The sequence below is a fragment of the Anopheles aquasalis genome, chromosome X (genome assembly GCF_943734665.1).
Source record: "Anopheles aquasalis chromosome X, idAnoAquaMG_Q_19, whole genome shotgun sequence".
NCBI lineage: Eukaryota > Metazoa > Arthropoda > Insecta > Diptera > Culicidae > Anopheles > Anopheles aquasalis.
This window is the reverse complement of record NC_064876.1, coordinates 719,800-734,062: the sequence shown is the minus strand read 5'-3', so window position 1 is coordinate 734,062 and position 14,263 is coordinate 719,800. Positions and strand designations below refer to the sequence as shown.

Sequence of the window (14,263 nt, the reverse complement as noted above, 5' to 3'; positions counted from 1 at the left end):
GTTTGGAAGTACGCTTTTCGCACATTTGACCAGGATGCGTCAAGTGACGGTTACGGGGGCTGCGCTTGTTGTGTGCGTATACGCAATATAATGCCAAAACGCATACAATATTAGGCAAGATTGAAGCAAGTGCGTGTTGCGCTCCTGTGGTAAGAAATTGCGGATGAGGATGTGTCAAGTGACGGTTACGGGGGCTGCGCTTGTTGTGTGCGTATACGCAATATAATGCCAAAACGCATGCAGTATTAGGCAAGATTGAAGCAAGTGCGTGTCGCGCTCCTGTGGTAAGAAATTGTTTTGGTTGTTTTTAGGTTTCGAAGCACGGTAATTATATCGAGTGTAAAGTGCGTACCGGTTCCAGTGCATTAATTTGTTTTCTTCTTGGCTGCAGTGCGGAATATGAACGAACATGTGTTGGATCTCACACAACAGGCTTTCGATGCATTGGGCTTCGAATTATTCGACCCCAGCGGAAGGCACGTTCAGTCGGTCAAGGATCTGGTGGTAAATGCCAATTTGCGGATGGCAAATTTACCCACAGAGCCAGTTCCCCTGGCCTCCGATGCTACTCTGGAAGAGGTCTTCGGTTTCGAATCGATAGAAACATACGATGTACAACGTATGTTCGCCGATCTGCTCGACATAATCGACTGTAAAGCAAAGGAGCTGCTACCCGCTGAACAAACCGCAACTGGCTCGAAGGAATCTGCCTTCCTGGCAAACAAGATCAACGCTAAAGGCATGCTCGAGTATAGCTTAGTTGTCGAGGAAGAACGTCGTGAAGTAGCTAAATTGGCAGGAAAGCCCATCAACGGAGTGAAACCGACAGTCGAAACGATCTTGGAAAAGCGAATTGACTGTAGACAAAGAGAAGCGCGGCTACTTATTCAATTCTTCAAGTTTATTATGCAACAGCTGGCGCAGAGCGACACAACTGATAAATATAAGCTAGCAATGGATCTCCGCGGTATCAGAGAAGCGCTTGGTGCGTGCATGACGCATTCCATTACCGCAGCATCTACAGGAGCACCAACACCGACACCCGCACCGGACGCTCCTACTTCGTCGCGAAACGCTTTCGTTCAGGCAGTTCATTCGAAAGTGAAACCGGTGCTTCTGGCAAAAGACCATCTTACGAAAAAGGAGGATAACCGTTGCGAAGCAACTCACTCGAAGCAGTCAACAAGCAAAGCGGTTGCTGCCCAAGCAGGATCAACTGCAACGTCTGCAGTCCATCCGGTACGCGGAGCAAAGGGCACAGTTTTGATCGGCGATTCAATTATTTCATCCGGAGGGGTCCTGAGCGTAACAACCGCTCATGCAACTCCAGCCGCGGTTTCAGCATCGAAATCAATACGTTCTACTTCGCAAGTTGTCCAACACGAATCCGTTGGTAAAAAGTCAGTGGTTACGATAAGCTATCCCACAACTAGCCAGAATCATGTTAAGATACTCAATCGTGCACATGATCAAATGATGGTGGTGGAATATGCAGTGGACGACAGCTCTAAACCAACAACATCCAAAGCAATCAATCTGCCTCCCGGAACACGACCCACCGTGCCATCCTCCAACATAAAAGCTCTTAACCCGCCGGTAATCAGACCAGTTACTCTCGAACCGGGAACACATGCCAGGGGTGCGGTAAATGAGCGGGATCCGAAGCACACCGTTTACAGAGCGATAAATACGGTACGCACCTCATCCTCCCCGCAACCGAACGCTTCCCAGGGTGGTGGTACATGCAATAAGGGAGCCTCAGGGAGCCGATCGGGACCTGATGGTAACAAAATGTTGCCAAGCCAACCGGTACGTCGGAGCCTTATTAAACCGCGGCCCATATTAAATCTACAGCCGATTGAAATTTCGGATGACGACGATTAAACCGACCGAACAATTAGACCTTGGAGATTACTTACAAACTGTTCGCAGCAGAAGTGATAAGAAGTGACATGATAGGGACTATTCTGAACTACGGGTGAATTTTTCATTAAAGATAATGCATTAAATGAAGTGAAATACATTAAAGATAGGGGGAGTGGGGATATGTTGAAAACGAAAATGAAATTGTCGGTCAGCAAAGTTTGGGTGGATGAAAGCTGCCAATGCGTTATCGGTTGATCGATAGGAATTTGCTCTCAGAGCTTTATTTTGCCTTTTTTCAAATGTGTATTTTTTGCCCGCGCACTGCGGTGTTATAATAAAAACCAACGAGCATCATTATAGTGTTGTGACTTTTCTTTGACTTATTAATGAAGTCTTGTGTATTGAATATTAGGAAATTTAATTTTAAAAAATCGAAAAGCATCGGTGTTGTGTTTTGGCGAGCATTATTAAAGGACAATATGACATAGAACCACCATGAGATGGGGTTAAAGAAGAGGACAGACTGGGACTGCCGGATGTGCTATTCGCCAATTGTTTCTGGCGTGCCCGTTGATCGGTAAGTAAACGATGCAGCCGGGCCGAGCCTTAATTCGAGATTTGCCAGAGTTAATTTTTGAACATATTTAGCAAACCTCAAACCATTAAAACATTAGGCACCTTACCGAACCACTGACATTAATTTCAATTTAGCATGTCGCAACGAATTTTCTCCTTTCAAAACGTAAAAACTTAACTCCGTAGAGGCTGGCTACGGATAGTGACCTTGAGCAGTAGCTATCACTCTAACGATAAAACGCCCCTACATTCAAGCTACAGGAAAAATGAACGAATGTATTTCAAACTACAGGAATATTGTATGAATATTGTATGAAAAAATAAAAAAAATCATCATTTCATATTTCCAGTCCATGACTTTATTCGAGTGTTACCGTTGTTCACACGCAGCCACCCTGTAGAAGGTAATAAAAAAAAACCCATAAAATCTCTTCCGACCGTTGTCGGCGACGCGACCGCGAACCCATCGATCGTGGATCACGAACCCGGCGGGTAAGGGAGAAGAAGGGGGGAGTATCCTCCAGCGACAGACGCGTCAGTGTGTGCGGCAGCAGCGCGCGCAGCAGCCGGCGGGATTATTGGATTCGTCGTAGCCGGCCTCGTACGATCGTAAGAAATCTCACTGTGAGCTTAAGAGAAAACATAGCAAAAAGAGTTGCACCACAACATTTATCTTTTGCGTTGAGTGTGTTCGTGTGTGGATGCTGGAATCTGCAACATAGGCGTCGCTCCGTTTCGCACGCAGTGCGTTTTCAAAGTGTTGGTCTGACGTGTGAAGGGGTTTTCATCGGTGTGTTTCTGTTTCCAGCGTGTTCAGCATTCAGCGCCGGTGTTCTAGGTTAGAGTTCCTCGTTAAAAGAAAAGCACGCCGTGCGTTGAGATGGGGTAAGCGGTTTTCAAGTGTTTCCCAGTCGATTGCACCGCCCAGCGTTAGCGTCTAATTGTTACATATATTCATTTCAGACGCAATACCAAACGAAAGGGTAAAAAAACAACGAACGGAGAGAGATCGCAAACCCCAACTCCGCTCCGATCGCGTACCCCAGCAACGTTCAAGGGGCGCATCCGCACCAAGCGGGAAACCATACGGGAGCGACCGGCGGATTGGCCGCGTTTTCCAACAACATCGCAGCCAGCAGAAGAAACTGTACCACCGTCTGCTCCAGGAGCTCCGTTAGCGATGCAGGAACCAGTTCCTTCAACATCAGCTCCAGCAGCTTCCGGACAGTCCGGAAGCTCCCGTCCATCGTGCATTCCTTCGATGCGCGAGCGTCCGATGAAGGAAGAGTTGTCGTTTTCTCCATCAACATCGCCAGAGAAAACTGTACCATCGCCTGCTCCTGCTCCCTTAGCATCTCCGGCGCCAGTTCCTACACCACCAGCTCCAGCAGCTTCCGGAGAGTTCGAACGCCCCCCTCCATCATGCACTCCTTCGGACATCGCACAAACAGCGCAAGCTGAACCATCAACAGCTGAGGCAGGAGGATCAGGTGCATGGGCAGTGGGCTCTGCTGCACGCGTTGTGTCGTCTGGAGCTCAGCTAGCAGCTAACTGTGCAGCAGTCATAGCCGATGAACTGGGTGCAACGGGTCCAGCAGTCAAGATTATGCTATCAGCGGTAGAAGTAGCAGCGAACGCTGCAATAGCCGCATCGGATTCTGCTGGGTATGCAGGCTCACGAGTGACTGCCGCGATGGCAGCAGCCGTGGCCGCTGCGACCGCTGCTGTCGCAGCAGCAGCAGCCGTCGACTTCGCCAACTTCCAGCAGCCCGTAAATCGGGCCTCCGCAGCGGAAGAAGTGCCTCCGTTTCGACCGAGAAACATTCAAGATCTGATGGATGCGCAGTCGTTTGCTGCCATGTTCGGGTCAGATGCAGTTCCGGGCGCTTCTGACGCGGGCAATTAATTTCATTTCACTGCTTTGAATTCACTGCTTTTTCACGTTAATAAAGCGATCGATAAGATCGAAACAAAAGCAATAAGCACCGGGTTTGTGTTTGGCACTTGGTGGGTGAGCATAAGGGCAGTGCTGGGCCGTTGAAAGCTGTCAGGGCAGCTTATCATCATCATCAGCATCATCATCTTTAAACATCCTGACATTGGGTGGGGGGGGGGGGGGGGGGGATATGCTGTGCGCGCTGTGTGCGTGTGCGTGTGGTGTTTCTTCTCGGAGCCAGCGAGATCGACGGTGACGACGCCGGAGAGGGAAAAAAATAGGCAAAAGAAAAAAGCATCCGGATAACAAAATGTTAAAGCAACGGGGTTGCTCTCGTTGCACGTGAAGCTGGGGCTTGATGGAAAGTGGATATTGGGGGGATGGGGGGGGCGGGATCGAGAGGAAGAAAATTCGTATCCTTGCGCTCATCTTGAAAGCCAATTTAGCGGAAAAGAAATATGTTATTGAATTTAGGTGCCACCGCCACCACCGTCGCCGTCGCCGTCGCGATATGCAAATTTCAATTTCTGTTCCGTGCGGTTCACAGGACAGGCTGCTCGACCTCGGGGCCCACGGTACAGGATTCCGCGAATACACCCGTCTCGGGGGCGACTCGGTGCGGTTTTTGCTCACAGGATCACATTCCCGTACCCGTGGTGGCCGTTTGTGGCCGTTGATTCGCTCGCTCCCCATGTTCACCTTCCATGCGCTGCAAAATCTGTTTTCAACGCGTATCGCTGGTAGGGGGATGGGGGGGGGGGCTAGATGGGAGGGATAAGGAAGAGGATAAATAAAATTACTTTCCCATCGAAACCGTTTAGCGGTCGTCATCGATTAGCTTCGGGTGCGCGGGTGTGCGACTGCCTTGCGTTATGCCTTCTGGAGGTCCAAGCCTAGTGCGTGTCGTCGTGAAGTAGAAAATATTGTCAGGTGGTGGAGGCGTTGTGCGTTCGCCCGAGGCCGATTAGACGTGGAGAGTGAGAAGGGAGCAGACTGGCGTACTCCATTCCAGCGACGACGACCGGGAAAGCGGGATGGAAGAAACGGTGCGGTGTTTGCACACGAACGAGGGGGGGGGGGGGGGCGCACATTGGCCGCAAAAACCGCAAAACCAAATCAAAACCATCGAACCGGAATCCCTGCCACCGCTGCTGCTCGAGTTGGCGTTAGAGATCCCTTTTTGGTGGGATGATGATCTGCCACCAGGCAGCAGGAGAAAGATAATTAGCCGCCCACGGTGATCCCCAGCCCCCCTCTTCTCTCCCTTGCTCTCTCTTTCTCTCTCCCTCTCTTCATGTTTTGTTCTCCATTCGGTTTTGTTGCCATTTTCCTATCCTTTCATTCTCCACTAGCGAGTACCGGAGCATCCACTACGCACATCCGTGGACACTACCCCGTCACATCTGCCCCCCTTTTCGTTCTGTACACTCTTTGCCGGGTAGCCCCGTCGAGAATTCATGAAAATTGTGGATACTTTTTTTTTAACAACTCTTTAAAGCTTGTGTTCTTAGGCAAAACGGCAAAAAGCATCAATCAACAACTTTAAAAATCTGCCAAAAACCGTAAAATATGAAATTCAACAAACACTCTTCTTCTTTTTCATCATCTTCTTCTTCTTCTTCAGTGAGGATTTACCCCAGTACGGCTTTTGAATCCAGCTTCCTGGGCCTTCGCTAGCTACTTTGGGGATATAGACCATTGCTACTGCGTCATTTTGCTGTTTCTGATGCGCGTGTAAAGCAAAAGGAGACTGTGGCGCCCATCAACGCACCTCGCCTCGCCCCGCCTCACCTCGTCCCGCCTCCACTCGTGTTATTCGTGCGATCGGCATCCAACGATCAGACCCAGCACCACCAGCAGCAGCAACAAAAGCAGCAGCAGCGATCACTCTAGAACGAACGGGACACACAAACGAAACGAAACGAAACGAAACGAAGCGTGTGCGTTCGTGCGTGGATGTGTTTGTGTGCATCGTGATAATTAGGTTATCACTCAGTATTTCACTTAGCCGCGGCCAGTGCAGAAGCGTCGGCGCCGTAGAATAGATGCCTGCGTCCGGAGTTTTGTCGCCACCGAGTAGGGCCGCACCACGCCAGGGATTAGTAGTAGGAATCTGCGCTTCGGGACTAAACGTTCAAGGCCATCGTACGCAGGTAGTCCAAAGTGCTAGGCAGGCGGCCCCCCGCTTCGACGGTTCCCGGTCTCCGATTTCCGGTGTTTGGCGCCTGCTGGGCTGAGCGCACGGCCAGGCAGGTAAGGGACAGGTTCGAGGGCCTATTAACTCGCAAACGAACGAGCGTGTGTAAGCACACTCGTCGTGATTCGTTGGTGATCGCCGATCGCCGTAGTGATTTTGTTGCAAGACGGCCTCTTGCAGGCAGGCAGGAGTAGCCGCACCAGTGTTTTAAGTGATAGTAGCTGGAGTGCGCAGGAACCAGCGACTGCAGTTTAGACCAAGCGCCGTACGCGGATTAACCCGTCTTGTCGGTCGTCCATTTGTTTGTGTGAGTGCGCGTGTGTTACCTGTGTTCCCCGTGTTTTTGTTTTGTGCTTCATGTGCACCTGGCACAAGTGTTGAGTGAGTGTTTGTGCAAAGTGCGTTCTTTTGGCGGAGTGGTCGGGGATTTGAAGTGCCATCGTGTACCAGCCCGGGACCATTGTTTGCCGGACTACTAGTACTCCTGGCGTCCTGGTATCCAGAGTAGGAGAGGAGGAGCAGCAGCCGAGTCGCATGGTAAGTGAAGGGGTGCGCAGACGCGTTCGTTTGAACTCCACAAACATCAACCCGGCCGAAATGGCAACCTGAATGAGCGCATCCTTAAGGGGAGTGGGGAGGGGGGGGGGGCGTGGTGCTTCGGTATTTAATTTTGTTTTTTGACACATATTTTTAAAAAAAATTCCCTGAATGCTGATCCTTCCAAGAACAGTGTGTAAATGTTTTGGATCAATAGAGGAAAAACTGACAAAGATATAGATTTTTTTTTAAATCCGCTTTTCATGCAAGGCTCCATGCAGCTCGCTACTTTGAAGAGCGTTTCCCCGAAACCGTAAAAGCTGCTGGACCGATCGGATTGAAATTTTTAACAAACAATCTGTATACTCTTTGCCAGGTAGTCCCGTTGAGATTTCATTACAATTGTGGATACTTTTTTTTAAACTAATCTTTAAAGCTTGTGTTTTTAGACAAAAAGGCAAATAGTGCGGCTTTATCAACTTTAAAAATCTGCCAAAAATCGAAAAATACGAAATGTAACAAAAACTCGAAGGGGCTACCTAGATAAACTTACACTCTTTCAAACGAGTATCGATTTGTATGTTTCTGATAACCCATCACGCAGCTACGATGGGCACGGGGAAAAAGTATCTTTCAGCTGACGCACCTTTATAAATTTAATGCCATGGATTGAAGTTTTGTGATAAATCTTCCTCAAAATACAGCCAAATATTATTCACAAGTGGTAGTTTAATATGCCATTCATTTCAAATAATAAAAGTGAATGGTTGTGTCACAAAAACTCGTCAAAAATGTGCCTTGTTTTTGGCCAGAAATTACCGAAGCCCCCGAAGGGGGGTTGCAAGGAGCTACTAATTGTGGGAAATGTGATGTGAGCAGAACACACATACACAGAAGGAAGGGCGCTGGAGTTGGGTTATATATATATATATGGAAAGAAAAGGAAATCCGTAAAAGAGGCGTGTGGATGGATTCAGTGTCGATCGTCGGTGGGTTGCCACCATCTCAAGTGCTCTCGGGGGAAATTTGAAACTTGCCGCGCCGCAAGTCCTGCCAGGCAGACACACCCGTAGACAGTGGACCACATCTCATCTCGCCGCATAGGAGAAGGACCTTATCCTCTCACTTCTTTCTCTCTCTCTCTTTCTCTCTCTCTCTCTCTCTCTTTGCCTCGCTCTTTGCCTGCGCTGCAGGACGTTGGATGCACATTAAAGTGTACAGCACGTACGCTACCACCCTCAAGCAAAACCCGGGTTGTTTATGCTACCGCCGCCGTTTTTGCTAGCGACTGAACCACTGCTGCAGCGCTAAAGGACCTCGATGCATCTCGGACGTTTGGGGTGGCGCGTGGACGGGCGTGGCACTTGGGGGATGTAATTTACACTGGGCGACAGTTTATCCGTCCCGTCCCGTACCGGTTTCTTCAACAAACCACAATCCACTGCTCAATCCACCGCTACCAGTGTGCTACTGCCGTTGCACGTGCTTCCGTCGAACCTGTCAAATCTGCTAGATGACGTTTATCGACTGACTTGCCCAGGGGGGGGGGGGGGGGCACGTTGTGAGCCGTTCCGGAAAGCCAGCGTTCCGGGCATTGGCCGTTGCCGTTGCTGCTGCTGCTGCTGCTGCTAAGAACTTTATCCTTTACCCTGGTGCTCGTTGCAGGGGGTGTCATTGGCAACTGGCGACACTCTTTTGCCCCCCCTTCCTTTCTCTACACCAAACGCCACCGAAGCAAACCGGATGCAGTAGCAGCAGCAGCAGCAGCAGCAGCGCGCGTGTAGTGAATGTCGAAGTTTTGATTTTCGCTCGTTATCACGCCAGCCAGCCAGCCAGCCAGCCAGCTAGCTAGCCAGCGATAGCTAGCGGTGATCCCGGGTAACCGGGCTGCTGCTTGGCAACCCCCCCCCCCCCCTATTTCTACGTGCCAGCACCAACGATTGGAATGCAGGTGGCGTCGGCGTAGCGTTTTCTTTCTGGCAGGCGGCCATGGTGGTATGGAGCAACTCAGCTCCGGCCTGTCTCGTGGCGGGGAAGGGTGGATTCGATTGGAGCGTCATCAGCAAGTCAGTCAGTCCGTCCACCGTGCTGCCCGTTTAGGGGCTTTTTGTGGCGGCACCCTGCGCTTCGCCTGTTGCTGGATCTGGAGCCCGGAAAGGGGGTTTGGAATGGGGCGCGTTACCAGCGTTACGGAGACCAGCAGAGGGAGAGATGGCAAATTTGGTTAATGATACTACCCCTTTTTATGTTCCTGTTCCATGTTTAACGGCAGTGGCGATGCAGCTCAGCAGCTTGTTCACCTGGTTTGGGATAATTGAAATAGTTTCCTAACCCTGCGCCCGGGCTTACTTACACGCCCTTCTCCTTTCGCTTCGTTAGTTTGGTGGTGTGCGCGTGGTTTTTTTGCGCACCACTGTGGGCGCACCATAGCTGAAGATGGCTGGCAAATGACACCCGGGGACTACCCAGACCACACCACACGGCTGAGTAGCGGAGCTGAGCCACAGCATATAAAACATGCTGGAGTAATACCGGGGGATGAAATATCACTTATGGTTTTACTTTGTTTTGTTGGCTTTTTTTGGGTTTTATCGCCAGCGAACCGCGTGCCTGCTAACCAACAATCGCTTCTCTTACACCCATCCCCTTTTCCACTTCCCACTTCCCGAACACTTCCCTGCGCAATAAAACCAGCCAGCCAGCGTTAAACAACGCGACAAAAACGCGACAAAACGACGAGCGAGACTGGGGCTTAGCATCAGCAACCCATCCCTCGCTTGAGAATAAAACAAAACAAAACAAAAAAACAACTATACATTCCCGGATACCTTAATGTACTGTTCGCGCTTGTTAAGCACGCGGTGGTTCAGGCTTTCTAACACTACAGGGACCGTGACCGAAGGGGGCAAAACGGGGATGAGAAAAGCGAAATGGAATATATAACAAGTCATCACGTGGCTGGCGTCGGTCGCTCCTCCCTTTCTCACGGCCCTATGCACACAGGTAAAAGTTATCAAACCAGGTATTGCATGCGGGGAAAGGTCTGGGTTGACCTCTCCCTAAAAGCTATGCTCGCATGCTGGTTGGCTGTTTCGCCGCAACCCCTGTGTATTCGTGGTTGCTTGCGTGCTCTCCCTTTACCTTTTTTTTTTGTTTTGTTCCCCCCCTTGGCCCTATCTTTCGTTGTTTCCAGGGAGGTGTGCTCGCAAGAAAACAATGCACACGGTGTGTTAGTGCGCGAATCAGCGGCTGCATAGGGCCATAAAGGGTGGGGGGGACGATTAAAATGAAATAATTCCAAACCAACCAGACCAGGCTACCGCTATCCTGCTGCCATGCTACCAGCGGAGAAATAAAGTAGCGAAACAGATGTAGCAGCAGCAGCAGCAGCAGCAGCAGCAAAAGACGAGCCCAAAACAATGCACATGGCGAACGGGTGCAACAGGGCACAACGCGCGCGTAACGCTATAGGAATTTCCACATTCATAATCCGCATCGGTAAACAATATTAACTTACCGGAGCCACCCCTCCCCCCTGGCCACTCTTTCACCTGCATAATGGAAGAGCGCTTTTCGCCCATTTCCGACCATCAACAGGACCAGTGTTGCCGCGCCCGATGGCGCACCCATATTGACTGATTTCCTGCAATGGAAAATGGTGGCCACCACCAGCATACCAGACGGTGCACGGTCTCTCGGTATGTGTGGACACGGCATACCTGCCCTCTTTTTCTTCTTTTTTGCTTAGTTTTTGGTTTTTGTTTTTGATGTGTTCCCTCTCGCATAGAGATTGAGAAAAGGGTTAAGGCATGGCATTGAATTTTGTTATGTGAATTTTGTGATGTGTGTTATGTGTTTTTAAGATTTTGCCCTAATTGCTGATCCTTTCAAGAACATTGTGTAAATGTTTTGGATCAATCGTGTAAAAACTGACAAAGTTACAGTTTTTTGAAAACTGGCGTTTCATACAAGGCGCCATGTAGCTCGCTACTTTGAAGAGCGTTTCTCAAAAAAACCAATATTTTCAAAGACGGTGCCGTAACAACTACTGAACCGATTGATTTGAAACTTTTAACCCATAATCTGTATACTTTTTGCCAGGTAGCCCCGTTGAGATTTTATTACAATTGTGGATACTTTTTTTTAAACATATCTTTAAAAATCGTGTTTTAAGGAAAAATGGACAAAAAGCAACACTTTTTCAATTTCAAAATGCTGCCAAAAATCGGAAAATCAAAATATCATCAAAAACTCAACGGGGCTTATTAGATAAACTTATAATCTTTCAAACGAGTATCGATTTGTGTTTTTCTGATGACCCATCACGCAGCTACGATGGGCACCGGGAAAAAGAATCTTTTCGAAGACACGTCTGCTTAAATTTGATGCCATGGCTGGAGTTTGTAATGAATCTTCCCCAAAATAGAGCTAAATATTCTTCAAAGGTTATAGTTTCATATGCCATTGACTTGAAAAACTAAAGTTGAATGGTTGCGTCACAAAAAATCGTCAAAGATGATCCGTTTTTCTTTACCAGAAATTAAATGTGACGCAGAAACTTCAAAATATCTTGAAGGAGAGTAGAGGGAAGGAAAACGAGTTGTCACGTACCAACTACATCTCTTTTACCCCTCCTCTTCACAGATAATTAAAATATTTAATCCCCGAAAACTGTGCAACCTTAAAGAGTTGTAGATATTTGTTTGTCACCGTTATAGGAAGTGTTTTTTAAAGAATTCAGTGTAACAGAGACGTGCTAAACCGGTTTTTGGATGGTGTGCAAACACCGAAATAGATCTAGCAACAGAAGCAAGCAGCGGCAGCTTCGTCCAGAACTGCGCTCCAACGCCAAAGTTCAACAAAAAGTAAAAAAAAAAAAACAACTCCGGGATTATACACGCGAATACGCGTCCCAACCAACACAATAAGCGGCGGAAATCAATTTGCGCTCGGTTTCGTTGTTGTTGCTCGGTGCTGCTGGTGGTGGTGGTGGTGGTTGTGCGTGTTTGGTGCGAGGTCTTTAACCAAAGTGCAATGAAATAAAACACCATCTGGGAAGTGGGAACACCGCGCGCATCCTCGCTGCGTTGCACCCGCGCTGCTACCGAGCGAGCGGCGAGGGTTTTAAGCACCGCCGTTGCCCCCATAAAACCAGATCACACACGCCCGGTACGGCGCCGGTTGGAAACGGTGGATCACCCCCCCCCACCGGTAATAATTTTGTTTTATTGCGCACAGTAGTTCCCGTAGCCGAACTTTTTATTGTTTTTTAATGCATCCGCGGTGGACGGGGGTGGCCGTGGCGATCCATCGGGGGGGGAGGAAGCGTGGAACGCGAGCCCACGGGTCCTCGGAGTGGGTGGGGCGTGAGGCTGGGGCGAGCGAAAAATTCTGTCAATCAGAATGTTTGACTTTAGGTTCACGCATATCGCACGCACCACCCTCCCCCCTCCCCCTCGCTTTTCCACTAGGTGATCGTGGGGGGTGGTGTGGTCCTTGTGGTGTCCGCTTCGGTTCGCTTTCGCGTTCGCTTCTCGCTTCGCTGCGTTCGCCCATTCCGGTTCGTTCGCGTCGCCACATTTTACGTCGCCCAAATGGAGCTCTCCCTTCCCCCCCCCCCCCCTCCCTTTTCCACCCGCCAATATCAGCCATCAAACGAGCCATCCCCCCCCCCCCCCCCAGCGGGATTTGGCGTAAGGTGGGTAAGAGTGGAAATGTGTGTTTACTTTAATGCGCCCTCGCTTGTCCGTTGATGGGGAGGTGCAAAGGGGGGGATGAGTTTTATGCTCCTGATTCCTTTGCTGCCCGCTGCGCACCCACCCACATCAGCCCAGAAGCACCGTGGTCGAACATGTGGTGGTGACCGGCGACAGCGGCGGTGGCGGCGGCGGCGGCGGCGGCGGACGACGCCTGTCGCCTATCGTTGCGCCCGTTCCGTTCCATGTTTCTTTCGCACGCATGTTGTGCACGTGTCGTTTGGGTGCCTCTTTGTGTACCGCTCTCTGTCGCGCCTCCCTCGCCACCCAAACTCCCCATTTCCGGATCATCTCTTTGCCAGCGAGGTAACAGCTCCCCTCCCCTCCCCACCTCGTTGGGTGGCAGCCACCAAATGAATGCATAATAAACAGCAGGAACGAGAAAAGAGAGACAGAGGGAAAGAGGGAGAGATAGTGAGAGAGTGGTAGTGGCATAAAAAACGAAAAAACAGGCAGGAAAGGATTTTTTTTAATCCTCGAATATCCCCCCCGCTCGCTTGCCCCCCCCCATATCTCAAACCAAGCCACTCACTGAGCGACAGGTGGCGGGCGGACAGAATGAACGAAGCGAACGAGCTCTGGACAAATAAAACCCCCCCAAAGGACAACGATCGGGACGCGGAACAGGGCAGGGCGATCGGTGGTGCATCGCACCCCCACTGCTGCGCCTGTTTGCAGCCAGCGAGCAAGCGAGCGAGCCAAATTGGCAATACCAATCCCTCGCCTCGCTTCGCCACGCCTCGCCTCGCCACGCACACCAACACAGGCACACCGTCCCGGGCGTACACATGTCGCGCACACAGGCACACAGGGGAAAGGCTTAATGAAATTTTCCACGAACTGCACTGTTTGCGATCTTTGATTTATTTAATTTGCTTGTTTTGATTGCAACTGATTCTCGGCTCGGCCCGGCTAGCCTGGCCAGTTCGTGCAGTTTCCCATCCACACGCTCTCTTGCTCTCTCTTTTGCCTCTCTCTCTCCATCAAAAACATATACCCCTTCATCCGGGTTAACCTTTGCGCCGCGTTTGCGTCTCTGTGTACGTGAGGATGTGTTTGTGTTTTTCCAAAAGAATAATAACCTAGGGTAACCGGGACAGCCGCGTGTGTCGATGCCCTGTCGGATGTGCTCGATGATGATCGCATCCCGGTCCAGCCATCGATATATATAGATCGACATCGACACATACATACACACACTGATAGATACATACAGTGACCGGCACACGTTAAAGCCCACCAGTGGGGGTTTTCTACATTTTCGCCTGTAAATTCGACATTTTCTGTCACAAGGGTATGTGTTTTTTTTAATTGCTAGAAGCTCTAACTTTCCTCCTTCAAAATCACTAGCTTCGAGGTTGCCTTGTTTGATGGCAATTTTTATAAAATTCTTTA

At 49.9% G+C, this 14,263-nt stretch overlaps 1 protein-coding gene across 2 annotated transcripts; it reads left to right on the top strand.

The window, feature by feature from the left end:
- Positions 1–230: 230 nt before the first annotated feature.
- On the top strand, positions 231–2,220 carry LOC126580812 (uncharacterized). 2 transcript variants are annotated; one of them, XM_050244088.1, is made up of 2 exons: positions 231–284; positions 392–2,220. In XM_050244088.1, the coding sequence occupies exon 2, from the start codon at positions 400–402 to the stop codon at positions 1,882–1,884; it is 1,485 nt and encodes a 494-aa protein (XP_050100045.1). In that variant the 5' UTR covers positions 231–284; positions 392–399; the 3' UTR covers positions 1,885–2,220. The 2 variants fall into 2 exon arrangements, with proteins under 2 accessions (XP_050100045.1, XP_050100037.1); XM_050244080.1 differs by having other exon boundaries at positions 255–324.
- The last annotated feature ends 12,043 nt before the right edge of the window (positions 2,221–14,263 follow it).